The sequence below is a fragment of the Physeter macrocephalus genome, chromosome 1 (genome assembly GCF_002837175.3).
Source record: "Physeter macrocephalus isolate SW-GA chromosome 1, ASM283717v5, whole genome shotgun sequence".
Taxonomy (NCBI): domain Eukaryota; kingdom Metazoa; phylum Chordata; class Mammalia; order Artiodactyla; family Physeteridae; genus Physeter; species Physeter macrocephalus.
The window spans coordinates 30,058,073-30,079,214 of record NC_041214.2 but is presented as its reverse complement, the minus strand read 5'-3'; the positions used below and the strand labels follow the sequence as shown (position 1 = coordinate 30,079,214).

General features: G+C 36.8%; 1 protein-coding gene across 10 annotated transcripts in view; it reads left to right on the top strand.

Moving 5' to 3' along the window:
• The window catches only part of ARMC8 (armadillo repeat containing 8), a 102,507-nt gene that overhangs the window by 33,717 nt on the left and 47,648 nt on the right, over positions 1-21,142 (top strand). For 8 of the 10 annotated variants that reach the window (XR_003679641.2, XM_007107295.4, XM_028489436.2 and 5 more), the window contains exons 3-11: positions 2,814-2,885; positions 4,241-4,383; positions 4,488-4,585; positions 9,567-9,659; positions 14,545-14,625; positions 16,618-16,693; positions 16,790-16,880; positions 18,576-18,636; positions 20,666-20,866. Coding sequence is in view for 9 of the 10 variants with exons in the window: in XM_007107295.4 (XP_007107357.1) it covers positions 2,814-2,885; positions 4,241-4,383; positions 4,488-4,585; positions 9,567-9,659; positions 14,545-14,625; positions 16,618-16,693; positions 16,790-16,880; positions 18,576-18,636; positions 20,666-20,866 (916 nt within the window). In the remaining variant the exon portion in view is untranslated. The remainder of the gene's footprint in view (positions 1-2,813; positions 2,886-4,240; positions 4,384-4,487; positions 4,586-9,566; positions 9,660-14,544; positions 14,626-16,617; positions 16,694-16,789; positions 16,881-18,575; positions 18,637-20,665; positions 20,867-21,142) is intronic. The other 2 variants (XM_055087437.1, XM_055087487.1) reach the window with 1 other exon arrangement.

The following is a 21,142-nucleotide window of genomic DNA, read 5'->3' as shown; positions in this document are numbered from 1 at the left end:
GATCATCTCAATAGATGCAGAGAAAGCTTTTGACAAAATTCAACACCCATTTATGATAAAAACTCTCCAGAAAATGGGCATAGAGGGAACCTACCTCAACATAATAAAGGCCATATACGAAAAACCCACAGCAAACATCATTCTCATTGGTGAAGAACTGAAAGCATTTCCTCTAAAATCAGGAACAAGACAAGGATGTCCACTGTCCCCACTATTATTCAACATAGTTTTGGAAGTCCTCGTCATGGCAGTCAGAGAAGAAAAAGAAATAAAAGGACTCCAAATTGGAAAAGAAGAAGTAAAACGATCACTGTTTGCAGATGACATGATACTATACATAGAGAATCCTAAAGATGCCACCAGAAAACTACTAGAGCTAATCAATGAATTTGGTAAAGTTGCAGGATACAAAATTAATGCACAGAAATCTCTTGCATTCCTATACACTAATGATGAAAAATCTGAAAGAGAAATTAAGGAAACACTCCCATTTACCATTGCAACAAAAAGAATAAAATACCTAGGAATAAACCTACCTAGGGAGACAAAAGACCTGTATGCAGAAAACTATAAGACACTGATGAAAGAAATTAAAGATGATACAAACAGATGGAGAAATATACCATGTTCTTGGATTGGAAGAATCAATATTGTGGAAATGACTCTACTACCCAAAGCAATCTACTGATTGAATGCAATTGCTGTCAAATTACCAGTGGCATTTTTACAGAACTAGAACAAAAAATCTTAAAATTTGTATGGAGACACCAAAGACCCCGAATAGCCAAAGCGGTCTTGAGGGGAAGAAACGGAGCTGGAGGAATCAGGCCCCCTGACTGCAACCTATACTACAAAGCTACAGTAATCAAGACAATATGGTACTGGCACAAAACCAGAAATATAGATCAGTGGAACAGGATAGAAAGCCCAGAGATAAACCCACACACCTATGGTCAACTAATCTATGACAAAGAGGCAAGGATATACAATGGAGAAAAGACAGTCTCTTCAGTAAGTGGTGCTGGGAGAACTGGACAGCTACATGTAAAAGAATGAAATTAGAACACTCCCTAACACCATACACAAAAATAAACTCAAAATGGTTTAGAGACCTTAATGTGAGACTGGAGACTATAAAACTCTTAGAGGAAAACATAGGAAGAACACTCTTTGACATAAATCACAGCAAGATCTTTTTTGATCCACCTCCTAGAGTAATGGAAATAAAAACAAAAATAAACAAATGGGACCTACTCAACATCACAAATTATTAGAGAAATGCAAATCAAAACTACAGTGAGGTATCACCTCACACCAGTTAGATTGGGCATCGTCAGAAAATCTACAAACAACAAATGCTAGAAAGGGTGTGGAGAAAAGGGAAACCTCTTGCACTGTTGGTGGGAATGTAAATTGATACAGCCACTATGGAGAACAGTATGGAGGTTCCTTAAAAAACTAAAAATAGAATTACCAGGTACAGTACTGCAAAATACGGTTTTCTTTAGGATTGTGCAGAAAAGGCTTTCTATTTTAAAACTATGGCCAGAAATTTCCAGACACTCTCTTAAACTTCTGAAATGCCCATGGAGTCTCTGATGCCTTCTTCCATACTTTGAGAATCACAGTGTTCTAATGTTCTATATTAAGATAGCACTACTGCCCAATTAGCATAAGTTTTTTTTATTAAACATTTTATTACTACTGGGCTTATTTTGAGCTATTTATTTTTTCTCTGCCTGTCCTTTTGGGAACAACCATGTGTTTGTGAACCAACTGGTCATTGATATTCTTATTATGGAATAGAGTGTTACTCCTGGTGAAGTAAAGATCTGAGTGTAGCTAGAATAAAAAATACTGGTGAATATATGGGAAATATAAAAGGTTTTTTCGTATTTTTAAATCTCCTTAAAAGATAAGTGGCTGTTTAAGCAAAAATAGTACAATATAGGGAATTCCCTGGTTGTCCAGTGTTTAGGACTCCATGCTTCTACTGCAGGGGGCATGGGTTCAATCCCTGGTGGGGAAACTAAGATCCCACAGATCTCACAGCACAGCCAAAAAAAAAAAAAAAAAAAAGTACAGTATATTACATTGTTTCTAACTAATTTAAAAATAAAACTATGACAGCAGCTCAAAGACTGGATGGGAAGATGGAAATATATGCTTGCAAGGCTCTTACAATACACATGAAATGGGACAATATCCCTTGAAGATTGACTGTGTTAAGTTAAAAGATGCATATTGTAAATTGTGAAGCAACCACTGAAAAACAACAAAACAAAACCGAAAGAGGTACAGCTAATAAGACAATAAAGGAGATAAAATGGAATCAGAAATATTCAGTCCAGAGAAGTCAGAAAAAAAGGAAAAAAGTAAAGTCATTGTCCCTGAAACAAGATCATATCTGTTCTGTCGGCTGGTAGCTTTTACTCCCTACTCCCAGAGCTGTGCGTGAGAAGATGGCCTATATTTCTTTTTATTCAAAGGATTGGTAGCCTTTTTTGAAGAACTCAACTTTCTTTGTATTGGAAGTCTTTTGCCAATACTCAGGATGTTTCTCATTCCCCGCTCCCCCCACCTTGCTACTCTCTTTTTTTTTTTTTACAGCCCCAGGTTTATAAGGTACCTATCTCTGTCCCTTCTCTTTGGCACTCCAGGTGGAAAAGCATCAGTGTTTTCACTTTGTCCCTAACTTCTGTACTTGCCAATCCAAGATGTTGCATAATAAAGATAAAGTGGGATGCATTGATCTTTTATTTTTCTGTGATGTCTCAACATACCTTACCCTTTTCTCTTTCCCCTGAATTCAGAGACATGAAAAATGCTGTAATTGGAAACAACAAGCAGAAAGCCAACCTCATTGTTCTAGGAGCTGTTCCAAGGTAAGTTTGCTGTCATCCCCTTTTCTGCTATTCATACTAAGTTTTGAATGTATTTCTCATTCTCAACCATAAGACCTATCTTTTTAATGTATTGTCTGTTCTCTTATTTTTTTTTAAATAAATGCTTTGAAGTATATGAAGCATCTCTTAAAAAAAATTAAGGTACCAGGGAATGGAATATGAAACAAATGTATTAATACATTTTAGAGGTTCAGGAAGATCATTGACCCTGCAATAAAAGGACATGTTGTGTAGATAAGCAGTATACACCAGCCTGAATCTTCCCTGTCTCCTTTGTGCTCTGGCAGGTTTTGTATGATTGGATAATAATTTATTAGGATTCTCAAAACCTTTTTTGAATTTAAAAAAATTCTTGGTTTTTTAACCCTGCTTTTCTTTTTTAATTTCTAATTTTTTGAATTTGCTGGTTTTTAAGTTAACATAGAAAGTTTGATTTCTTCTGATGAAGCTAATAAGCTTCCTTTTGGTAGACAGTGACAGTTGTATAACTTCCTCTTTGCCTTTGCTACCCAGAACTAAGTTTTATGTGCAATTGCTGTAAGTTTTTCATTCAGAATTTTTTAATGTTTTGGTTTTTTCTCTTTCTTCTTTTCTACCTTTTAATATAGGATTAATGATTTTATTTTTATCGTGATTGACCTTTGGTCACTATAAAGCTGTCAGCAGCCTTTCTTAGGGAATTAGTGCTCAGTATATATAAATATGCTTTAGGGAGCATGAAGGTTCTACATTAGAACATAAAGGAGATGGTCATAAGTGGTGGATGATTAGAATTTGGGGAGTATTTATTTGTCAGTCTGGCCTGGAGGAGAAATAGGATCTTCTGATCTCCCAAATAGGAGGACTGGAGAAAGAAGAGAGCTTCCCTTGCTTGAAGAGCAGCACAAGGACTCTGAATATTCCCTCTAGGCTGGATCTCTGTGGTCTCTGAACAGCAGCATTGGGTATTCAGGGTCCTGAAGCTCCGGCAGCCCTTGGCTTTGGGAGTCTTCGTATCCTGGAGTGGCAGATAATGTGGACTGTGGTGCTGCTGTTTCCACAGAGATCACTTGTGGACAGCTTTCAGACTCACAGTTCTGATAAACTACGATTATATGATAGTTCTGTTGCTCAAAATGAAGAAAACCTCTTCAGATCCACCCCCACTCTATATTCCATTATTAAATTAACAGCTTATATAAAAATATGACCATTTCCTAGCCCTCTATAAGCTCGCCAACCATATTTTCAGTGTGTGGGATGTATTGGTAGCCTTTTTCTGTAACGTTACTTTTAGCTAATGTTTACTTTTAAGTTTTTTAGTCTCTTCTGTTTATCACGTTCTTTCTTTTTAGATTATTGTACTTGCTTCAGCAAGAAACCTCAAGCACAGAGTTGAAAACTGAATGTGCAGTGGTATTGGGAAGTCTTGCTATGGGTACTGAAAACAATGTTAAGTCTCTACTCGATTGCCATATTATCCCTGCCTTACTGCAAGGTATGTAAAGAAGTCATTTTTATACAAGTAAAAATTAGAATCAGTTTGCAGAGTTTTAAATATGAGTTGAAAGGATGAGTCTCAAATCTGTTTTCTATTAATAGGACTACTGTCCCCAGACCTGAAGTTCATTGAAGCTTGCCTCCGATGCCTGCGCACCATCTTCACCAGTCCCGTTACTCCAGAGGAACTACTGTATACAGTGAGTTTTAGGTGTTTTTGAATCATCAGTTACATTTTACTAACAGCATACTTCTAATTTATTGGGTTGGCCAAAAAGTGCCTTCAGTTTTTAAGTAAAAATGAAAGACACATTTTTCATTTTCACCAAGAACTTTATTGAACAACGTGTTCACCCTTTTGTTCCACTACCTTCTGCCATTTTTCAAGCAACTTCATAATTCCATCTTCCCAAAACTTTTTATCTTTTTGAGCAAAGAACTGTTCTGGGTGCCTTTTACAGTCTTTCAGGGAATTGAAATTTTTTCCATTAAGAGAATTTTGTAAAGACCTAAATAAGTGGAAATCCGAAGGTGCAATGTCTGGTGAATACGGCTGATGAATCAGAGCTTCCCAGCCAAGCTGTAACAGTTTTTGCCTGGTCATCAAAGAAACATGCGGTCTTGCGTTATCCTGATGGAAAATTATGCGTTTTCTGTTGAATAATTCTGGATGCTCTTCGTCGAGTGCTGCTTTCAGTTGATCTAACTGGGAGCAGTACTTGTTGGAATTAATTGTTTGGTTTTCCGGAAGGAGCTCATAATAGAGGACTCCCTTCCAATCCCACCATATGGACAACATCACCTTCTTTGGATGAAGACCGGCCTTTGGTGTGGTTGGTGGTGGTTCATTTCGCTTGCCCCATGATCTCTTCCATTCCACATTATTGCACAGTATCCACTTTTCATCGCCCACCACAATTTGTTTTAAAAAACGGAACTTTTTCATTATGTTTCAGTAGAGAATCGCATGTGGAAATACGGTCAAGAATGTTTTTTATCCTTAACTTATGTGGAACCCAAACATCAAAGAGGTGAACATAACCAAGCTGGTGCAAATGATTTTCAGCACTTGATTTGGATATTTTGAGTATGTCGGCTACCTCCCACGTGGTATAATGTTTATCGTTCTCAACTAATGTCTAATGATTTTTAGCACTTGATTTGGATATTTTGAGTATGTCGGCTACCTCCCACGTGGTATAATGTTTATCGTTCTCAACTAATGTCTTGATTCAATCACTTTCAACTGTTCTACCCGACCATGGAGTATCATCCAGTGAGAAATCTCCAGCACAGAACTTCACAAACCACTTTTGACATGTTCAGTCAGTCACAGAACCTTCTCCATACACTGCACAAATCTTTTTTTGCGTTTCAGTTGCATTTTTACCTTTCTTGAAATAATAAAGCATAATAAAGCAAATAATAATATGCCGAAAATGTTGCTTTTTTTCTTCCGTCTTCAATATTAAAATGGCTACACAAAAATTCACCAATTTTGATAAGTCTTTTTTTTAATGCACGCTGATATGACAGCTGTCACATACAATCTAACAAAATTGTTTTGAATAAAGTTAAAGACAGCGAAGTACTACTAGAGCCATCTTAACGGAAAAAAACGAACGAACCTTTTGGCCAACCCATACTTAGCATCTCAAAACTGATCTTAACTGTGATAACTGTGTTGTAGAAAAGTCTCAAGAAGTGTTTGAAGTCTTGCTAATTTGCAAATATCAAACGTTCTAGGCTTTGTAAAGAAGTGAAAGATCGTCTCAGATCTTGAGGAATTTGTAAGCTGTTTTTTTTCTTTTGGTTTTTGTAAAAAGACCCTTCTTAATTTCCTAATAGGTACAAATTAAGGAAGTATATTTAATGCACTCACTATAGGTTAAATCCAGTAGAGTAGGCTTTGTAGAGAAGGTAGAATTCGACCTGGTCTTGAATAATGGATAAGATTTCAAGAAGTGGAGAGAAAAGAAGCTGTTCTAGGAAACATCTGTGTAAGAGAGAATATGCAGGACGGTGGACAGAATAGTCTAATGCAGGAAGGGAATCCATGTTCGTTGCGGCTGGAGAGGTGAACCAGAAGCAGCTTGTTAGAGGCTTACTTACCAGGCTAGAATCAGAATACGTGTGAGAGAATCTAAAGATCTTTAGAGTCATTCAGTGGTTTTCAAAAACTTCAGGGAGTATTAGGGGGTGTTTTTATCTGTTGATTACTTGGGACTTTCTTACTAAAAATTATCCAGACTAGTATTTTTCAAACTCTTATCCACAGTCCACAGTAAGAATGATATTTTCCACTGCCATACTGGGGGGGGTGCGGAAAGGGGACGGGGCAAGGGGTGGTGGAACATCCTGAGATAGTCTTCACAAAACAGTTCCGTAAATGTGGTGCCTTCTGATTTCTGTTCTATCCTTTTTCATTAAAAAAAAATGCTGGTTGTGATTCTCTGAGCTGACACACAGAATGTCAGAGTTTCAGAGTGGACACATATGAATCAGAGCTCTTGTCCAGAATCATGTTTTACAAGTATTTCAAGAATATAAGCAGTCAAGAGGCACAGGCAAAGCAGGCAGGGAGAGGGAACATGCCACGTGCCTCCATAGTTTGTTTTTTCTACATTAGGCCCTTGCTCCTCTGGCTTGTAATGATGCATAAAGTCTGTGAGGTTTGTGGGTCACCTCACACAGCAGGGAGGCTCTAAATTACGAAACATCTCAATTTTATACCTCAGGGACTTGTGCAGCATTCTTCAGGGAGCCATGCCTCATAAATCCAAAGACTGTTTACTACACTGGTTCTCAAACTTGAGCATGCATCAGAATTACCTGGAGAGCTCATAAACACAGAATCCTGGACTCTACCTACAGAGTTTCTGATTCAGTGAGTGTGGGGTAGGGCCTGAGAATATGCATTTCTAACAAGTTTCCCAGTAACTTGAGATGCTACTGGTCCACGGACCACTCTTAGAGAACCAGTGGTTTACTGTAAGCACTTCTAAAATGGGGATATCCTCCTCAAAGCAGTCCACATAGAAGGGCTCTCCATCTGTTTTCCTGAAGGTCCAATTGTCATGTTTACAAAGAAATTAAACCAATCACCCATCTTCTTTACCCTGTAAGTTTCTCCCCAACCCCCAGCCCAGTAATGGGGGAGAAATTGATCCTGGTCAACTAATTTAGCGCCTTCCTCCTCTCTCTCTAAACTGATTTCCTGACCCACTAATGGATCGTGGTGCATAATTTGGAGAACACTAGTCTACACAGACTTCTTTACATAAGAAAAATTAAGACGCAGGGACATTAACGTGACTTTCACAGAGAGAATACCTAACTTGTGAAACAATTTTATCCCTCAGAGACAGTGGAGAATCTATGAAGAGTGTTAGGTGGGACAATGACAGAGAGTAGTATTTAGGTGTAACTGACTGACATCTGTGAGTGGGATTGTGTAGAGGCCAGCCACCACGGCAACTCAGGCACTAAACTAAAGACAGCACAGTCCTGGTGAAGAGGGCAGAATGTCTAGTTTGCAGTCCTGCTTATCAGATGGGTGACTTTGGGGAAATTATGTAACTGTTCTTTGCCTTGTTTAATCAACCATAAACTGCAGATACATAACACAGTTGGCAGAAAGGACGCAGTTGTGAAGAAATGGGATAGGGGCTGTTGTCACAGGAAAACTGAGGGATGAGAGAGCAATGGAGGAAAGGAATGAGGTGGAAGTAGTTTTAGGAGCATAATAGAGGCTCTTGCTCTCAATTGCTTCTTCTCTCTCAGCTGTTACCTACTTCCCCATCATCTGTCAATGGAACCACTCTTGTCGTTATTCCTGCCACCCCAACCTCGCATCTGTAAAATAGATGCGTACTTTACATTTTCATTTCTTGCCTTTTTTAAATGAATTTAGTAGCTGACTTTCTTTGAAATTTTCTGAGTGTTGTTTATTTTTTTTGTCTGCGCCATGCTGCTTGCGGGATCTTAGTTCCCCGACCTGGGATCAGACCTGGGCCTATGGCAGTGAAAGCGCTGAGTCCTAACCCCTGGACCACCAGGGAATTCCCTCATTTTGTTTTTAAACTGCTTATGACAACACAGGGTTATACTAACAAGCAAGGGGAAAAGATTCTACTTGTAGGATCAACAACCTTCTGTTTTCCTACTTAGCTTTTATGTATCTTGAGCATTCTTTTCTTTCTGAGGGAAACCCCAGATCTTGTTTATCCCAACAGTGGTATTCTGGTATGCTTTTAAGTTTCCTTCCTTGCCCTCTGTTGTCTTTTGTCAAAGGGTGGTCTGTGGACCAGCAACATCAGGTATCAGTTGGGAGCTTGTTAGAATGGAGAATCTTAAGTCCTACTCCAAACCTAGAGAATCAGAATCTGTATATACAGAATGTCCCCTGGGAACATACACGCAATGCACATTCATATTTGAGAAACATTGCTACAGGACTTGTGACAGTATTGACTAGGGGGCTTGAGCTAAGTCTCCTTTTCCATCTGTGGTTCAAGCCAAATATTATTTCAACGTTTAATTCTTTTTGCACTCAAGAAAGAGGAGATTTTTGGAGAGCCCTGCAGCAGGTTGGGTGGATTCTTCTGTCTTGTCCTGAACCATCGTGTATGTTGTGAAGTGTCCGTAGTAGGCAGAGAGTGGGCTCTAAGTGAGAAGTTGCTATGATATAAATTGTGAAGACTGAAATTAGCTAACTACAGTTGTTATGAGTGTTAACCTGTTGCTGATACTTACCAGAACATCTCAGAGATCAAAATGGTCAACTTTTATTTTAATACAGTAATTCCTCCTTATAAGCGATACATTATTACATATCTTATTAATATGTCACATTTTGGTTTCAGAATAGATTTATGTCAAGTCTTATTGAAATGATTTTGTTTTATTGTGGGGATGTAGGCTGTTTATGGGAGAGAAATTGAGAATTTCCTGTTCTTGTATTTTGTTGTCAAGGATGAAAATTGAAGCCCCTTTCCTTATCCTTTGCCTAGACAGTTTTGATTGCCGTGTTGCTTTTGTGTTGTGTTCCTTAAAGAGACTTGATTTACTGTCATTAAGATAAGAGGCTTATGTATGTATCTGCTCGTGGAAATCATTTGTTAGAGATACTCACTGTGTTTGAGTTCCTTGTTGCTGTGCTCTTCTTCCCTTTGACTCCAGGATGCCACAGTGATACCGCATCTCATGGCGCTGCTTAGCAGGTCCCGCTATACCCAGGAGTACATCTGTCAGATCTTCTCACACTGCTGTAAAGTAAGAACCAGAACAAATGTTCTCTATACTATAAAATCCTGCATGTCCTCAGGAGATGTGCCTTTTGTGTGTATCCTCCTATAGCTAATCTATACACATACAAGCAGACCTATGTATGTATTTTCCCCTCTTTTTTTTTTTTGACACAAATGATAGCATACCATACATACTGTTCTGCACCTTGCATTTTTCACTTAACATCTGGAAGGATAGTCCATATCAGTACGTAAGGAGTTTCCTCATTCTTTTTTTTTTAAACAGATGAAGAGTATTTTATTGTATAAACGTACAATAATTTATTCAACCAGTCCTCTATTGTTGGGCATTTAGCTTGTTTCCAATCTTATTTCACAGCAGTGATGCAGCAAATACCCTGTATGTAAGACATTTTATAAGAAACAGAATTGCTGAGTCAAAGAGTGTGTACATATGTAATTTTACCACATGTTGTCTTATATGGAGGTTATACAATTTTATACTTCTACCAGCAGTTATGCTCATGACTGTTTTCCCACACCCTCAGTTTCCACATCGTTGGAAGTTGGTTTTTTGTTTGTTTGTTTGTTTGTTTTTCTTGAGGTACGCGGGCCTCTCACCGTTGTGGCCTCTCCCATTGCGGAGCACAGGCTCCGGACGCGCAGGCCCAGCAGCCATGGCTCACGGGCCCAGCCGTTCCGCGGCATGTGGGATCTTCCCGGACCGGGGCACGAACCCGTGTCCCCTGCATCGGCAGGCAGACTCTCAACCACTGCGCCACCAGGGAAGCCCTGGAAATTGTTTTAAGTGATCTCTTATAAGGAGAACTAAGAGAGATTCTTCTCTCCTCTTTGTTGAGAGGAATTTCAGTTATTAAAAGAGCCTGAACCTAAACTGAAGAGTGCTATGCAGTGCTACTTATTTTGCTTCATAATTTACATATTGAGTGTACTCTTTTGATAACCATAATTTGCTAACTTTTAACCAAGTCATTGTTTATCTTCTGATAAGTTTTTCAGGACAGCTATTACTTACCTGCTTATCACTTATAATGCAAATATAAAATGAGGAGTTTGGGGAACTATAGGAAAGAAGGAAAAGTGAACAACTGCATGGTAAACTAAGAAGATCACAGATCTATGCTATTTTAGGACAGTTTCCCAAATATAAATTAAATCAGTTGCTTTCAGAAAAAGTAACTATAGATTATAACTAACTCCAGATTATAACTTAAAACCCCTCCCAAATCCTAGCTGTCATAGCCTATTCTATTCTATATAAGACATTTAGAATTTAAGATTTTTGTCAAAAGTCCCTGAAGTTTCTCTTCCTGGATTGCTTTGTGAGCATGTAAGCCAACTCACAGGACCAGGGGTGTCAATTCCTTAATCTCTTGAGGTGGGCAAAGAAAAGCTTTGAGAAAACAATTTCCAACATTAAATGATGTCTTATAGCCAACCCTGGTAGATAGGTGGAGAAGGATACTCCAGAACTATATGCCTCATTACAAATCTTTCAGCATCTAGATGCAAGTGCTTGAGAGCACAGCATCTACTAGTCATAATCACAGTAATCCCAAAAGGACACTGAAAATTGGACCTGGAGGTATAACTGCTACATGTCAAATTATGAGAAGTTTGAATAATCCTATTCCTGAAGTTACCCAAATAGTTTTTAGAATTGCTTTTCAGAAACTTCTCAGTGCTTTTAGGCTTGCTCATCTGAAACTTCTCAGTGCTGTTTTAGCTGAAATCATAGATAATGGAATACTGTTAAATCACTAGTTCTTTTGCTGGAGAGAAACTTATGCTGAACAAGAATTTACAGGCACCCTCATGCCACTAACAGAACTGAAGAAAATTAAAAACCTGAACTCAGCTTTCTTTTAGCCTGATAATTAGCATTTGCCATGGTAATTAGATGACCCAATTTAAGTAGCCTGAGATATAACTAGACCTCAGGAAACATTATAGCATTTATAAACCCAGTGACAATAGTAATAGTCTAAAATACAGTATTTATTTCCCTGCTGATACACTAACAACATGTATCTTTGAAAACAACTGGTCTGATGATTTCTGTATTGTCATTAATTATAAAAACCTTTTATTTTCATTTTGTTTATGAAAACAATAAATAAAATTCATAGTAGCATTTTAAGACTCATTTACAAATTTTCATATACTAGTATCAATATTAAATAAATTTACATACTTTGGGCAGGGGAGACAGAAAAAGAGATTTCTAAAGCATTTGTGTTATAAGCTAATCATAGTTATATTTTTGAAATTCTCTCCCTGATTTATTAAGGAGCAAAAACAGGCTAGTAATAATACTAATTGGAATTCTAACTTCTACATTGTTGCCACTTAAGCAGTGACTCAGATTTCGGGACCTGTCTTTTGGGGTTTAGGATCATGAGGGCTTATGTGCTTCCTACACTGAGAAGCTGTTTCACTAACTCCAGGTTCATGCAGGTTGATTTGGAGAGACTAAAGAGAGACTTGATAATGGAATAATAGTTCCTCCTCTTTAGTTGGTTCAGCCACTAATTCCTTCCTTGCAGTTGTTTTTACACAATCCTATCTATGACCATAGAGAGGAGGAAGAGCTTCTTTTGTAACAAATATTTGCTTCAATTTGGGCAAAGAATGTGAGGGATTAAAAAGTACAGTATCCTGTAAGCGATGGGAAACAGTTACGTACAGAGAATTGCACTGTGCTTCACCATCATTTATAAATATAACTCCAAGACTGAAAACAATCTGAATGTCTAACTCTAGGATACTAGTTAAGGTATGGGACATTTGTACAATGGATTAAGGCCAAAAAAGAAATGAGAAAGCTCTTTGTGTACTTATATGAGTGATCACTGAGATATATTATAAAGGAAATAAAAGGTTTAGAGCCATGCATATATATACTTATATATGTATGTATAGTATATATATAGTATTTATATGTAGTATTTTATATATTATATATATGTAAATGTATAGTATTATCCTACCATTTGTGTTAAAACAGGGGGAAAGAATATACTTGTGTATTCTTCTTTGTTTTGAAGAATATAAAATAATCTATTAGTATTAGGTCACCTCAAATCAGGAGAATGGATTGGCTGAATACAGTGGAAGAACAGTGAGGTACAAGGGGGTAGAGGCAGCCCCTGCCTACTTAGCTGTTCTGCTAAACATTGCTTGTATATAAATCGGGATGTTAAAATTTATAAGGAAGGCAAAAAAACCTTAGTCAAGGTTAATTGAGGCTTATCTTCATAACTTATTCTAGTTACCTACTTGTTAATAGGTAGAAAAAATGGGTCAGATTCTGAGGAGACCCTTCTTTTCCTTGGCTCCCCTTTGTAGTCTCCACCATTGTCCTTATAATGAATAAGCCAGAGACTCCTATGTTTCAAATGAGTCAATTAATAGTGAGACATTAGAAAGTACCAAAAATATGTGATGGGGGTTTGCTTGAGTAAACTGTGGAATATTATATAGTGATTAAAAATAAGAAATTAGAAGTTAGAAAATGTATAGAACCAATTATACTTCAATTTTTTAAATGTATGTAAATTAAGAGAGAAATTGCTGACTTTTTTTTAAGGGCTCTTTTTAAAAATGTTTGTTTATTTATTTAGGCTGTGCCGGGTCTTAGTTGCGGCAGGTGGGATCTTTAGTTGTGGCATGAGGACTTCTTAATTGCTGCATGCAAACTCTTAGTTGTGGCATGCACGTGGGATCTAGTTCCCCGACCAGGGATCAAACCCGGGCCCCCTGCATTGGGAGCACAGAGTCTTACCCACTGGACCACCAGGGAAGTCCCTAAAGGGCTCTTAATAGTATGTAAAATGTTTAGGGGATTGTTGCCTATAAAATAGAGTATGGCTCTTTTATTATTCAGAAGTATGAATGCTAATCTTCCCACTTCAAATGATGGATATTTTGGTCCAAGAAAGAATGAGCGTCTGCAAAACAGTTGTAACTTGGCTGAATAGTGAGTTGCAGAAGTTGGTTTGAGAGCCTTCTTTCTAGGGTAGGAACTGGTTTCCTCTGGTGAACCCAAATAGGTAACCTACCTTTCAGTGCTACACTTTTCTCTCCTAAATAATGATAAGCATGAAATACCATCCTTGCCTTGGCTTTAATTGACTTTTCATTATTTGAGTGAATGGGTGGGACATAAAAGAAGGGAATTAAGTACTGGCAAATTCAAAGCCTTACATTAATCTTTAGCTTGTGCCATTTTGAAGATCTTCAGTAAATTGATTAGTAGAAAACAGAGTTAGTAAAAAAAAAAAAAAAAACCTGAATTTTCCTATTACTTCACTTTCTTACTCTAAGAAGTGATAATTTCAAGAGAAATGAGAGAGAAAGAGAACTAAAACATGTTTACTTCTCAGTTATGCAGTGCTGTGTTTCCTACCATCCACTGCTCCAACCTCCCAAATGTGTTGAGGTAGCTTAGGATCTGGTCCAGTTTCTCTTGTAATTAATTAGTTTTAGAGTTCCCCTGACTAGGTCATCAGTCTTAAGTTGTAAGAATGACTACACTGTCTCCTGTGGGCTTAGGGTAAGGGTGTGCACATGAAATGCAGAATTTGGAGTGCTTTTGTTGCTGTAATGGTGTGAGGGCCTATGCCAGGATAGCTTCTGTGCCCCCTTCCTTACTTAGGGAGGTAAGGAGGCAGCGGTTCTATGGAACTGAGATGAGAGGTAAGATATTACAGCTCTTTGCAGGACCGAAAACAGTGTCTATCCTGCTTTTTGGGAATGGGTTTATACAGGAGAAGGGTAACTAAAAATTCTACATTGTAGTGAATGTGGTTTTCTCCATTTAGGTAAATGTTTTATTGTAATGAATCATTACTCTTCTTAATGTATTATTATATTCTCTTTTCTTACAGGGTCCAGATCATCAAACAATTTTATTTAATCATGGTGCAGTTCAGAATATTGCTCACCTACTAACCTCAGTATCTTACAAAGTAAGATGTTAAAACTTATGGCCAGACTTCTATACTTTATTTTGGGTTTCTAGAGTCTTGGTCTGGAAAGAGGCACACATGTTTTGTTGTTTCTTTGGTAGATATTGTGATCAAGAATAGTATTTTATCAGTAAAATGTTATGGGGCATTGTTTTACCTATAGAGAGAGTGCACTTAAAAAAATATCTACCTTGCCTTCCCCTTTTTTTTTTTTTTTTTTTTCTTCAGGATATGATTGTGGTATAAGTTCCTATTGATTTTTACCTGTGATCATTAGTAGTCTCTTCTGGTATGGTGTCAGTGCCAGAGTTGCATGTGAGGTCATGCCTTGAAGCATGTAGGAGCAATGGCTTGCTATAACAGGAAAGACCTTGGATTTCCTATTTGAAACCTTTATTTAGCCACACTGACTGAAACTTACAGCATATACCCACATATACATCAACATTTAAAATGTGTTCTGTTTTGTATTTTGAGTTAAAAAGTCAAGGGTTTTCAGTTACTATCTTTTATATATAGGTAAGCAGTGTCATGATATACTATCAGGCATTTAGTTAAAACTTTGGTCATTTCATTATTGTCAAACTGGTAAGTTGTAACAAATATTGGGACACTGTCTTTATTGTGTCACATTAGAACTAAATATGCTAGGAATTTCCTGTAAAGCAGAGAAGCTGTCATTTTTGTCTGCTATCCATTTGCATTGATCCTAGTCTGCTCTTTTTGTCCTTAGCTTTATTGCAGGTCTGGCCTGCTAATATGTACGTATTCCCTACCTCAGACATCCAAAGTTAGATCTTGGTGAAGATCTCACAAGAATAGGAGTGGGGAATGGAACCAGCTTGAAACTAGCCAGAGGCAAGGGAAGGACATATATACTGAGAGCTGCTTCCTCTGCTCTGTACCGTGTGTAGGCTGAGACCAGTCAGCACTTGTATGTCAAGAAACAGTTGCTGGGGTGGCGATTTACTGTTCTTATTCTTTTCCATCCTCTAGCTTCATTAACTCCCCCAGTTCTTCATTTCTTTCTTTTCTTTTCCACACTAGACTTCCTTATCTACTATGGCAAGTTACAGGTTGTAGAAGGAAAAAGGTTTTGGTAACATTACTCTTGCCAAGGTTTGCTCCACTGTCAGAGTGTCATGAACATATTCTAGGTTCCACCTGTAGGCACGTGCTTGTGCTGCAGAGCATTACCCAAGTGAGGGACAGAGCTTCTTCACACCTCAGCTACCTATCCTGCCAATCTCAGGCTCCACAGAAGAACATCATATATAGACTCAGGCTTGGAAGTGAGGATTAGGTCATCTGGTGAAAGCTGAACAGAAAGAATGAAAAATAACAGCTCTCATAGGAGCTCCTGCAAATTATAAAATATGTTGTATGTGGTCAAGAGTTTGAGCCCTTGGTATCATCCCAGACCAGTTACCTAGTTTTGAGGTATAGTAACATAATTCATAAGTATTTCTAAAGTTAAATTAGTTTAGTCCTTTTCGAACTTTTATCATAACTTTCTTTCCTCTCCTGTTCTCTTCCCCCACTCCCCATCCCCATCTCCATCCCATACACAACTACAAGAGTACTCTTTTTTTTTTGGTCTTCTCTTCAGTTCTCTGGTTTGTAATTTGGGAAGAAGAAATGTCCCACTTGAAAGGCAATTAGTAATTGTTATTAAGTTCCCTTTGCCTTACCAACATTGTATTTTTTACAGCGTTCTTTTAAATTTGAATAGGGATTTATCTAGTTCCATTTTAGTTGCTACTTCCTCCTTGTTTTTTCTTTTCTATTATTTCAAAATTAATTTTAACTTTTTATAATTTTAACTTACTGTACTCTTCAGATATACAGGTCTTATTTTTATTCCCTTGAGTCCTTCCTTTAGTACTTTAGGCAGATTTAAATAGTTATTTCTTCAGAAGAGTTTAGATTCTGAGACATTAAAATTCATATTTGCAAAATTAAAATAAATGCTTTGTTCATTTATTTTTACAGGTTCGAATGCAGGCACTGAAATGCTTCTCAGTTTTAGCTTTTGAAAACCCCCAGGTATCGATGACCCTGGTAAATGGTAGGCTGGAACTTTCAGTGGCACCTACACAATTTAATTTATGAACTTTGTAGATTTAAAGAATTCCTTAATCTTTGTTGTTTGTTTTATTTCTAGTTTTGGTTGATGGAGAATTGTTACCACAGATTTTTGTGAAGATGTTACAGAGGGATAAGCCCATTGAAATGCAGCTCACATCAGCAAAATGGTAAAGGTCAAGACAATGTGGGAAGAAAGACAGTGCTTTATCAATTTAGAGTATTTTTGGACAGCCTAATGAGCTCACTTTCAATCCCCATCTTGTTTTGGGATTTTGAAATTTGAAAGTCATGGGATTATCTCATATCGTCTTAAATGGATGTGAGTTTTATACTCAATTTACTACTAGTAGCATGCAGAACAAGAACTCTCTTATAACATCTAAGACTACCTACAGAAAATTACTTCATTACATTCCCTTCTTGTATTTCAGTTGAAATAGCATAGAATTAGATCAGATTTAACTAACACATATGCTAAGTATTATGTCAGGAAAACATAAAGATATAGAAATAGTGAGAATTAGTTGAAGTTGATAACCAAGGCATGATTTCAGAGACTGTGACTTCCTCATCTTTGGAAAAACAAAACAAAGATTACTCATAGAGATGTGACCATTTATAAGATAGTTATGTAAAGTTCTTATTAGCACAGTTCCTGGCTCATGTAAGCATTCAGTACATGTTAATTCTGTAATTATCAATACATTACCAGATAGGTTTAACACCTGTTATGTAGGGTTCTGTGCTAAGTGAATGGTTTAGTTTCAGTATTTAAGAAGCTGTGACTCTCTAATATTTTGGCCAGAATGAGGAGTTTTCAGTGACTCACTCCTGCATCATGAATTGTTTTCTGTTTGTTTTTATGATTTGTATTTTTTGTTTGTCTGCCTTTTTGTCTTCAAAACTGAGCATTTGCCTTTTTGTTAGTAAGGTAATACTCTCACGGAACTGGTTTCAAAAAACCATGCAGTAACAAATCTTAAGATAATGATAACAGCTATAAAGAATTCATCTCCTACGGTATAAGTAAGGAGTTTTACTGACTTGTTTATAACTTTCCCTAGAAGACAGAATATGGGTATTTTAGGTTTTTTTCCCTCCAGCTTACCAAAGGAATCTAATTCAAAAAGGAAATCCATTAATTTAAGTTTCTTAATTGCTTAATGTTCAGTACTTGCTTAGAGAATAGAAAGTAATTGTATTCTTATTCACAGTCAGATACAATTGTGAAGGTAAATTGTTTTTCAGTAGAGCCAAATCACTAATTAATTCTCAAAGCCACTACTGGTAACCTCTGACTAGTTAGTTAATATCTTAACTAATTGATATCTTAACTAGTTAATATCTTAACTATCTTAGCTAATAGGGATAGCTATAAGTGTTACAAGTTAACTGCTTCTTCTGTGATACTTCTACCACTGCTATTGGAGTTGAAATATCCCAAGTTAACTTCATTTAAATTTAGATACTTTGTTAACTTTATATTTTATTTTAAAATTTTTTCCTTTTTATTATGGAAAATTTCAAACAAAAAGTATAGAGAAAAGTATAGAGAACTCCATTGTGCCCAGCACCTTGCTTTATCGTTTACCCATTCATTCGGCCATTTATTTTTAAAACAATTTTGTAGGTATTTTAAAAAACTTCTGGCTTACTGTCTGCCTATATCGGATAGTTTTCTTTGACTATTTAATTAACAGAATCTCAGATAAGGGAGTGTCAAAACCTTCTCCCTCAAGATAAGTAAGAGTAGTTGTCTTTTTTTCCCCCATAATATCTTAAAGGCAAGTAGGTGGTGGTGGTTGTTTTTTTTAAAGCTTTAAAACACAAGCAAAAACTTACTTTCTGCCATCTTATTCCAGTTTAACTTACATGTGTAGAGCTGGAGCAATTCGGACAGATGACAACTGTATTGTATTAAAGGTGAGCAAATTAATTCTTTCTAAAAACATGTGAAAATTATCCAGGCATGTAAGTGTTGACTATAAATATTTGTATTCCTATTTCTTTTTACACATTTATCACTATGGTATGTGTGCACAGCATGAAATAATATTAAAACACCATGCTTTTCAGTGGGATGACATGTAGTTTTAAAAAATTGGTTTTAGATATGTTTTGAAAGTCAAAGTAAATCTTTCCTTGTCAAACCTTTTTCATTTTTATGGTAATTAGAAGGATGTAAAAATTATAAAAACGTGTAAAAAGTTAAATAGAAAATATATTTTAGTCCTTGATTTTCATTAAGTTTGCAGCACAGTTTTGTAGGCAAGCAGTTCACTAACTCTATAGATAAAGACTTTATTTCACCCACATGGCAGATAATCAAAAGGCATAATGAGAAAGAATAAGTAAATAACACATGAAAGCAATCATCATTATTGTGGTGTGTCAGATGCTACTAGAACTCAGAAAAGCCCAGATAAAAGACTAGCCCTTAGAAGTCCTAAGACCTGGATTCTGGTTTTAGCACTTCCACCACTGACTGGGTCGGTAGCCTTGGGCACATCCCTTTTTCTTGTGGTGCCTCAGACTACTAATTATGAAAATGGAAGCAATAATTCCTGCTCATCTATCCCAAAGGGATATTGAGACCAGCAATATATTAAATACATTAAACAGCTTTTAGTTATAAAGAACAGAACAACTGTAAGTAAATGGATAGTGTGTCACTTTGTGTATGTGAGATCTCATTATCAGTGTTCAGAATGAACCCAAGGATAAAAGAACATTAAGAAGATTAATGTTTCCTTTAGTCTTTGGTGAAGCAAGACAGTTTAATGAGATCTGAGGACCCCCTGAGTAAATAGCACTGCATAAAGTGCTAAGGGCTTCCATGCCCTTACTTAACTGCTCTCCCCCTCCTTTTCTTTCTCATTGGTAAACTAGGTTAACAGTATCTTCTTTGTGTAGTAGTTGTGAGCATTAAATTCAATAATCCATGAATTTATGGTATTGATAAATGTTAGTAACTGTTCCAAGGAAAATAAGAATAGGCTTTCTTCTTGGAAGCCTAGGGTCGTATTTAAAAGATAGAACCAGCCTGATAAGAAATCAACAGTGAACAATAAAGTGCTAAACTCTGTGGTCAAGCTATAATAGGAACTTAGAAAAGAACGAAGCATAGTTGACTGCGGTTGTAGAGGAAGTCTTCCTGTAATTCTGATGTTTCAGTTTCTATTTCCACATTATCCTTTAAAGTTGATTCATCAGCCTTAGAAATATAAACATGGGATATTTTTATTGAGAACCTAATGTAGATAAATTACCAAGACCAGTGGCAAGGTTTTTGAAGGACCTCAGAAGTAAAATTGGTCTAGTAGATATCACAGTCGTTCCAGGGAGTTCTCTGGAGAACTCAGGAACTATGACTGATGCATTTCACTTGGATTACAGGAGAACTGGTAGAATCTGACTAATGGGAAGATCACTGAGTTTTTAAAGCTGTATTTTGTTTTTGCAACTGTAAGTATTAAACTCTAAACAAAAATTGAAAGTCATCCCAGCTATATCACACTCGTTAAGGAAAAGATAGCATACTTTTTCTAAGGCAAAATCGTTCCTAATTAAACTGCTGGATGTATTTTAGGTAAATAAATACATAGACAGAGCAGGAGCATCAGAAATTATTTATTAGGGATTCTTAAACGTCTTTTGTAAGGTTGTACAATAAAGCTTCAGTCTTGTCAATCACAAAAGCCTAATTAGACTTTATATTAATGTGCTTTGACTATATGGGAGTTTAGTGTGCCAGTGTAAATGATTCATATGCACTGAATTTTGTGTGTTTTTACATTCCAAAAAAAACTTATTCTCTGAAAGTCTTTATTGAAACATTTGATCACAAACATGACTCCCAGTAAAAACTGTTGGGTTGATATAGTTACTATATGATCTCCATCATGCTTTTGCATTTACCAAAAAGCAAATAATTAATATCACTACCTTCCAGACATTGCCTTGTTTGGTTCGAATGTGCAGTAAGGAGAGGTTACTAGAGGAGAGAGTTGAAGGAGCTGAGACACTCGCCTATCTGATTGAACCAGATGTTGAGCTACAGAGAATTGCTAGCATTACCGATCACCTCATTGCCATGCTTGCTGACTATTTCAAGTATCCCAGCTCTGTGAGTGCCATCACTGATATTAAAAGGGTATGTTCTCTTTTCCTTTTCAGCAGCTCAAGAGAGGGATTTTTTAAAAGATTTTCTTACTGTTCACCACTTTTGAACCAATTGATAATTAACAGTTCGGAGCCCTTTTAAAGAAAGAAATCTTTTAGTAATGTAGATGATGTCACTTTATAAGTTTTGAATCCAGTTTGTTTCATGTTTATTGTCAGAAGTTTTTTAGTAAGGAGATAATCAGAAAATTGCATCCCAAATTCCCAGCTAACCCCAAAATAGTGGGGTCTCTAAGCTGGTTATTGA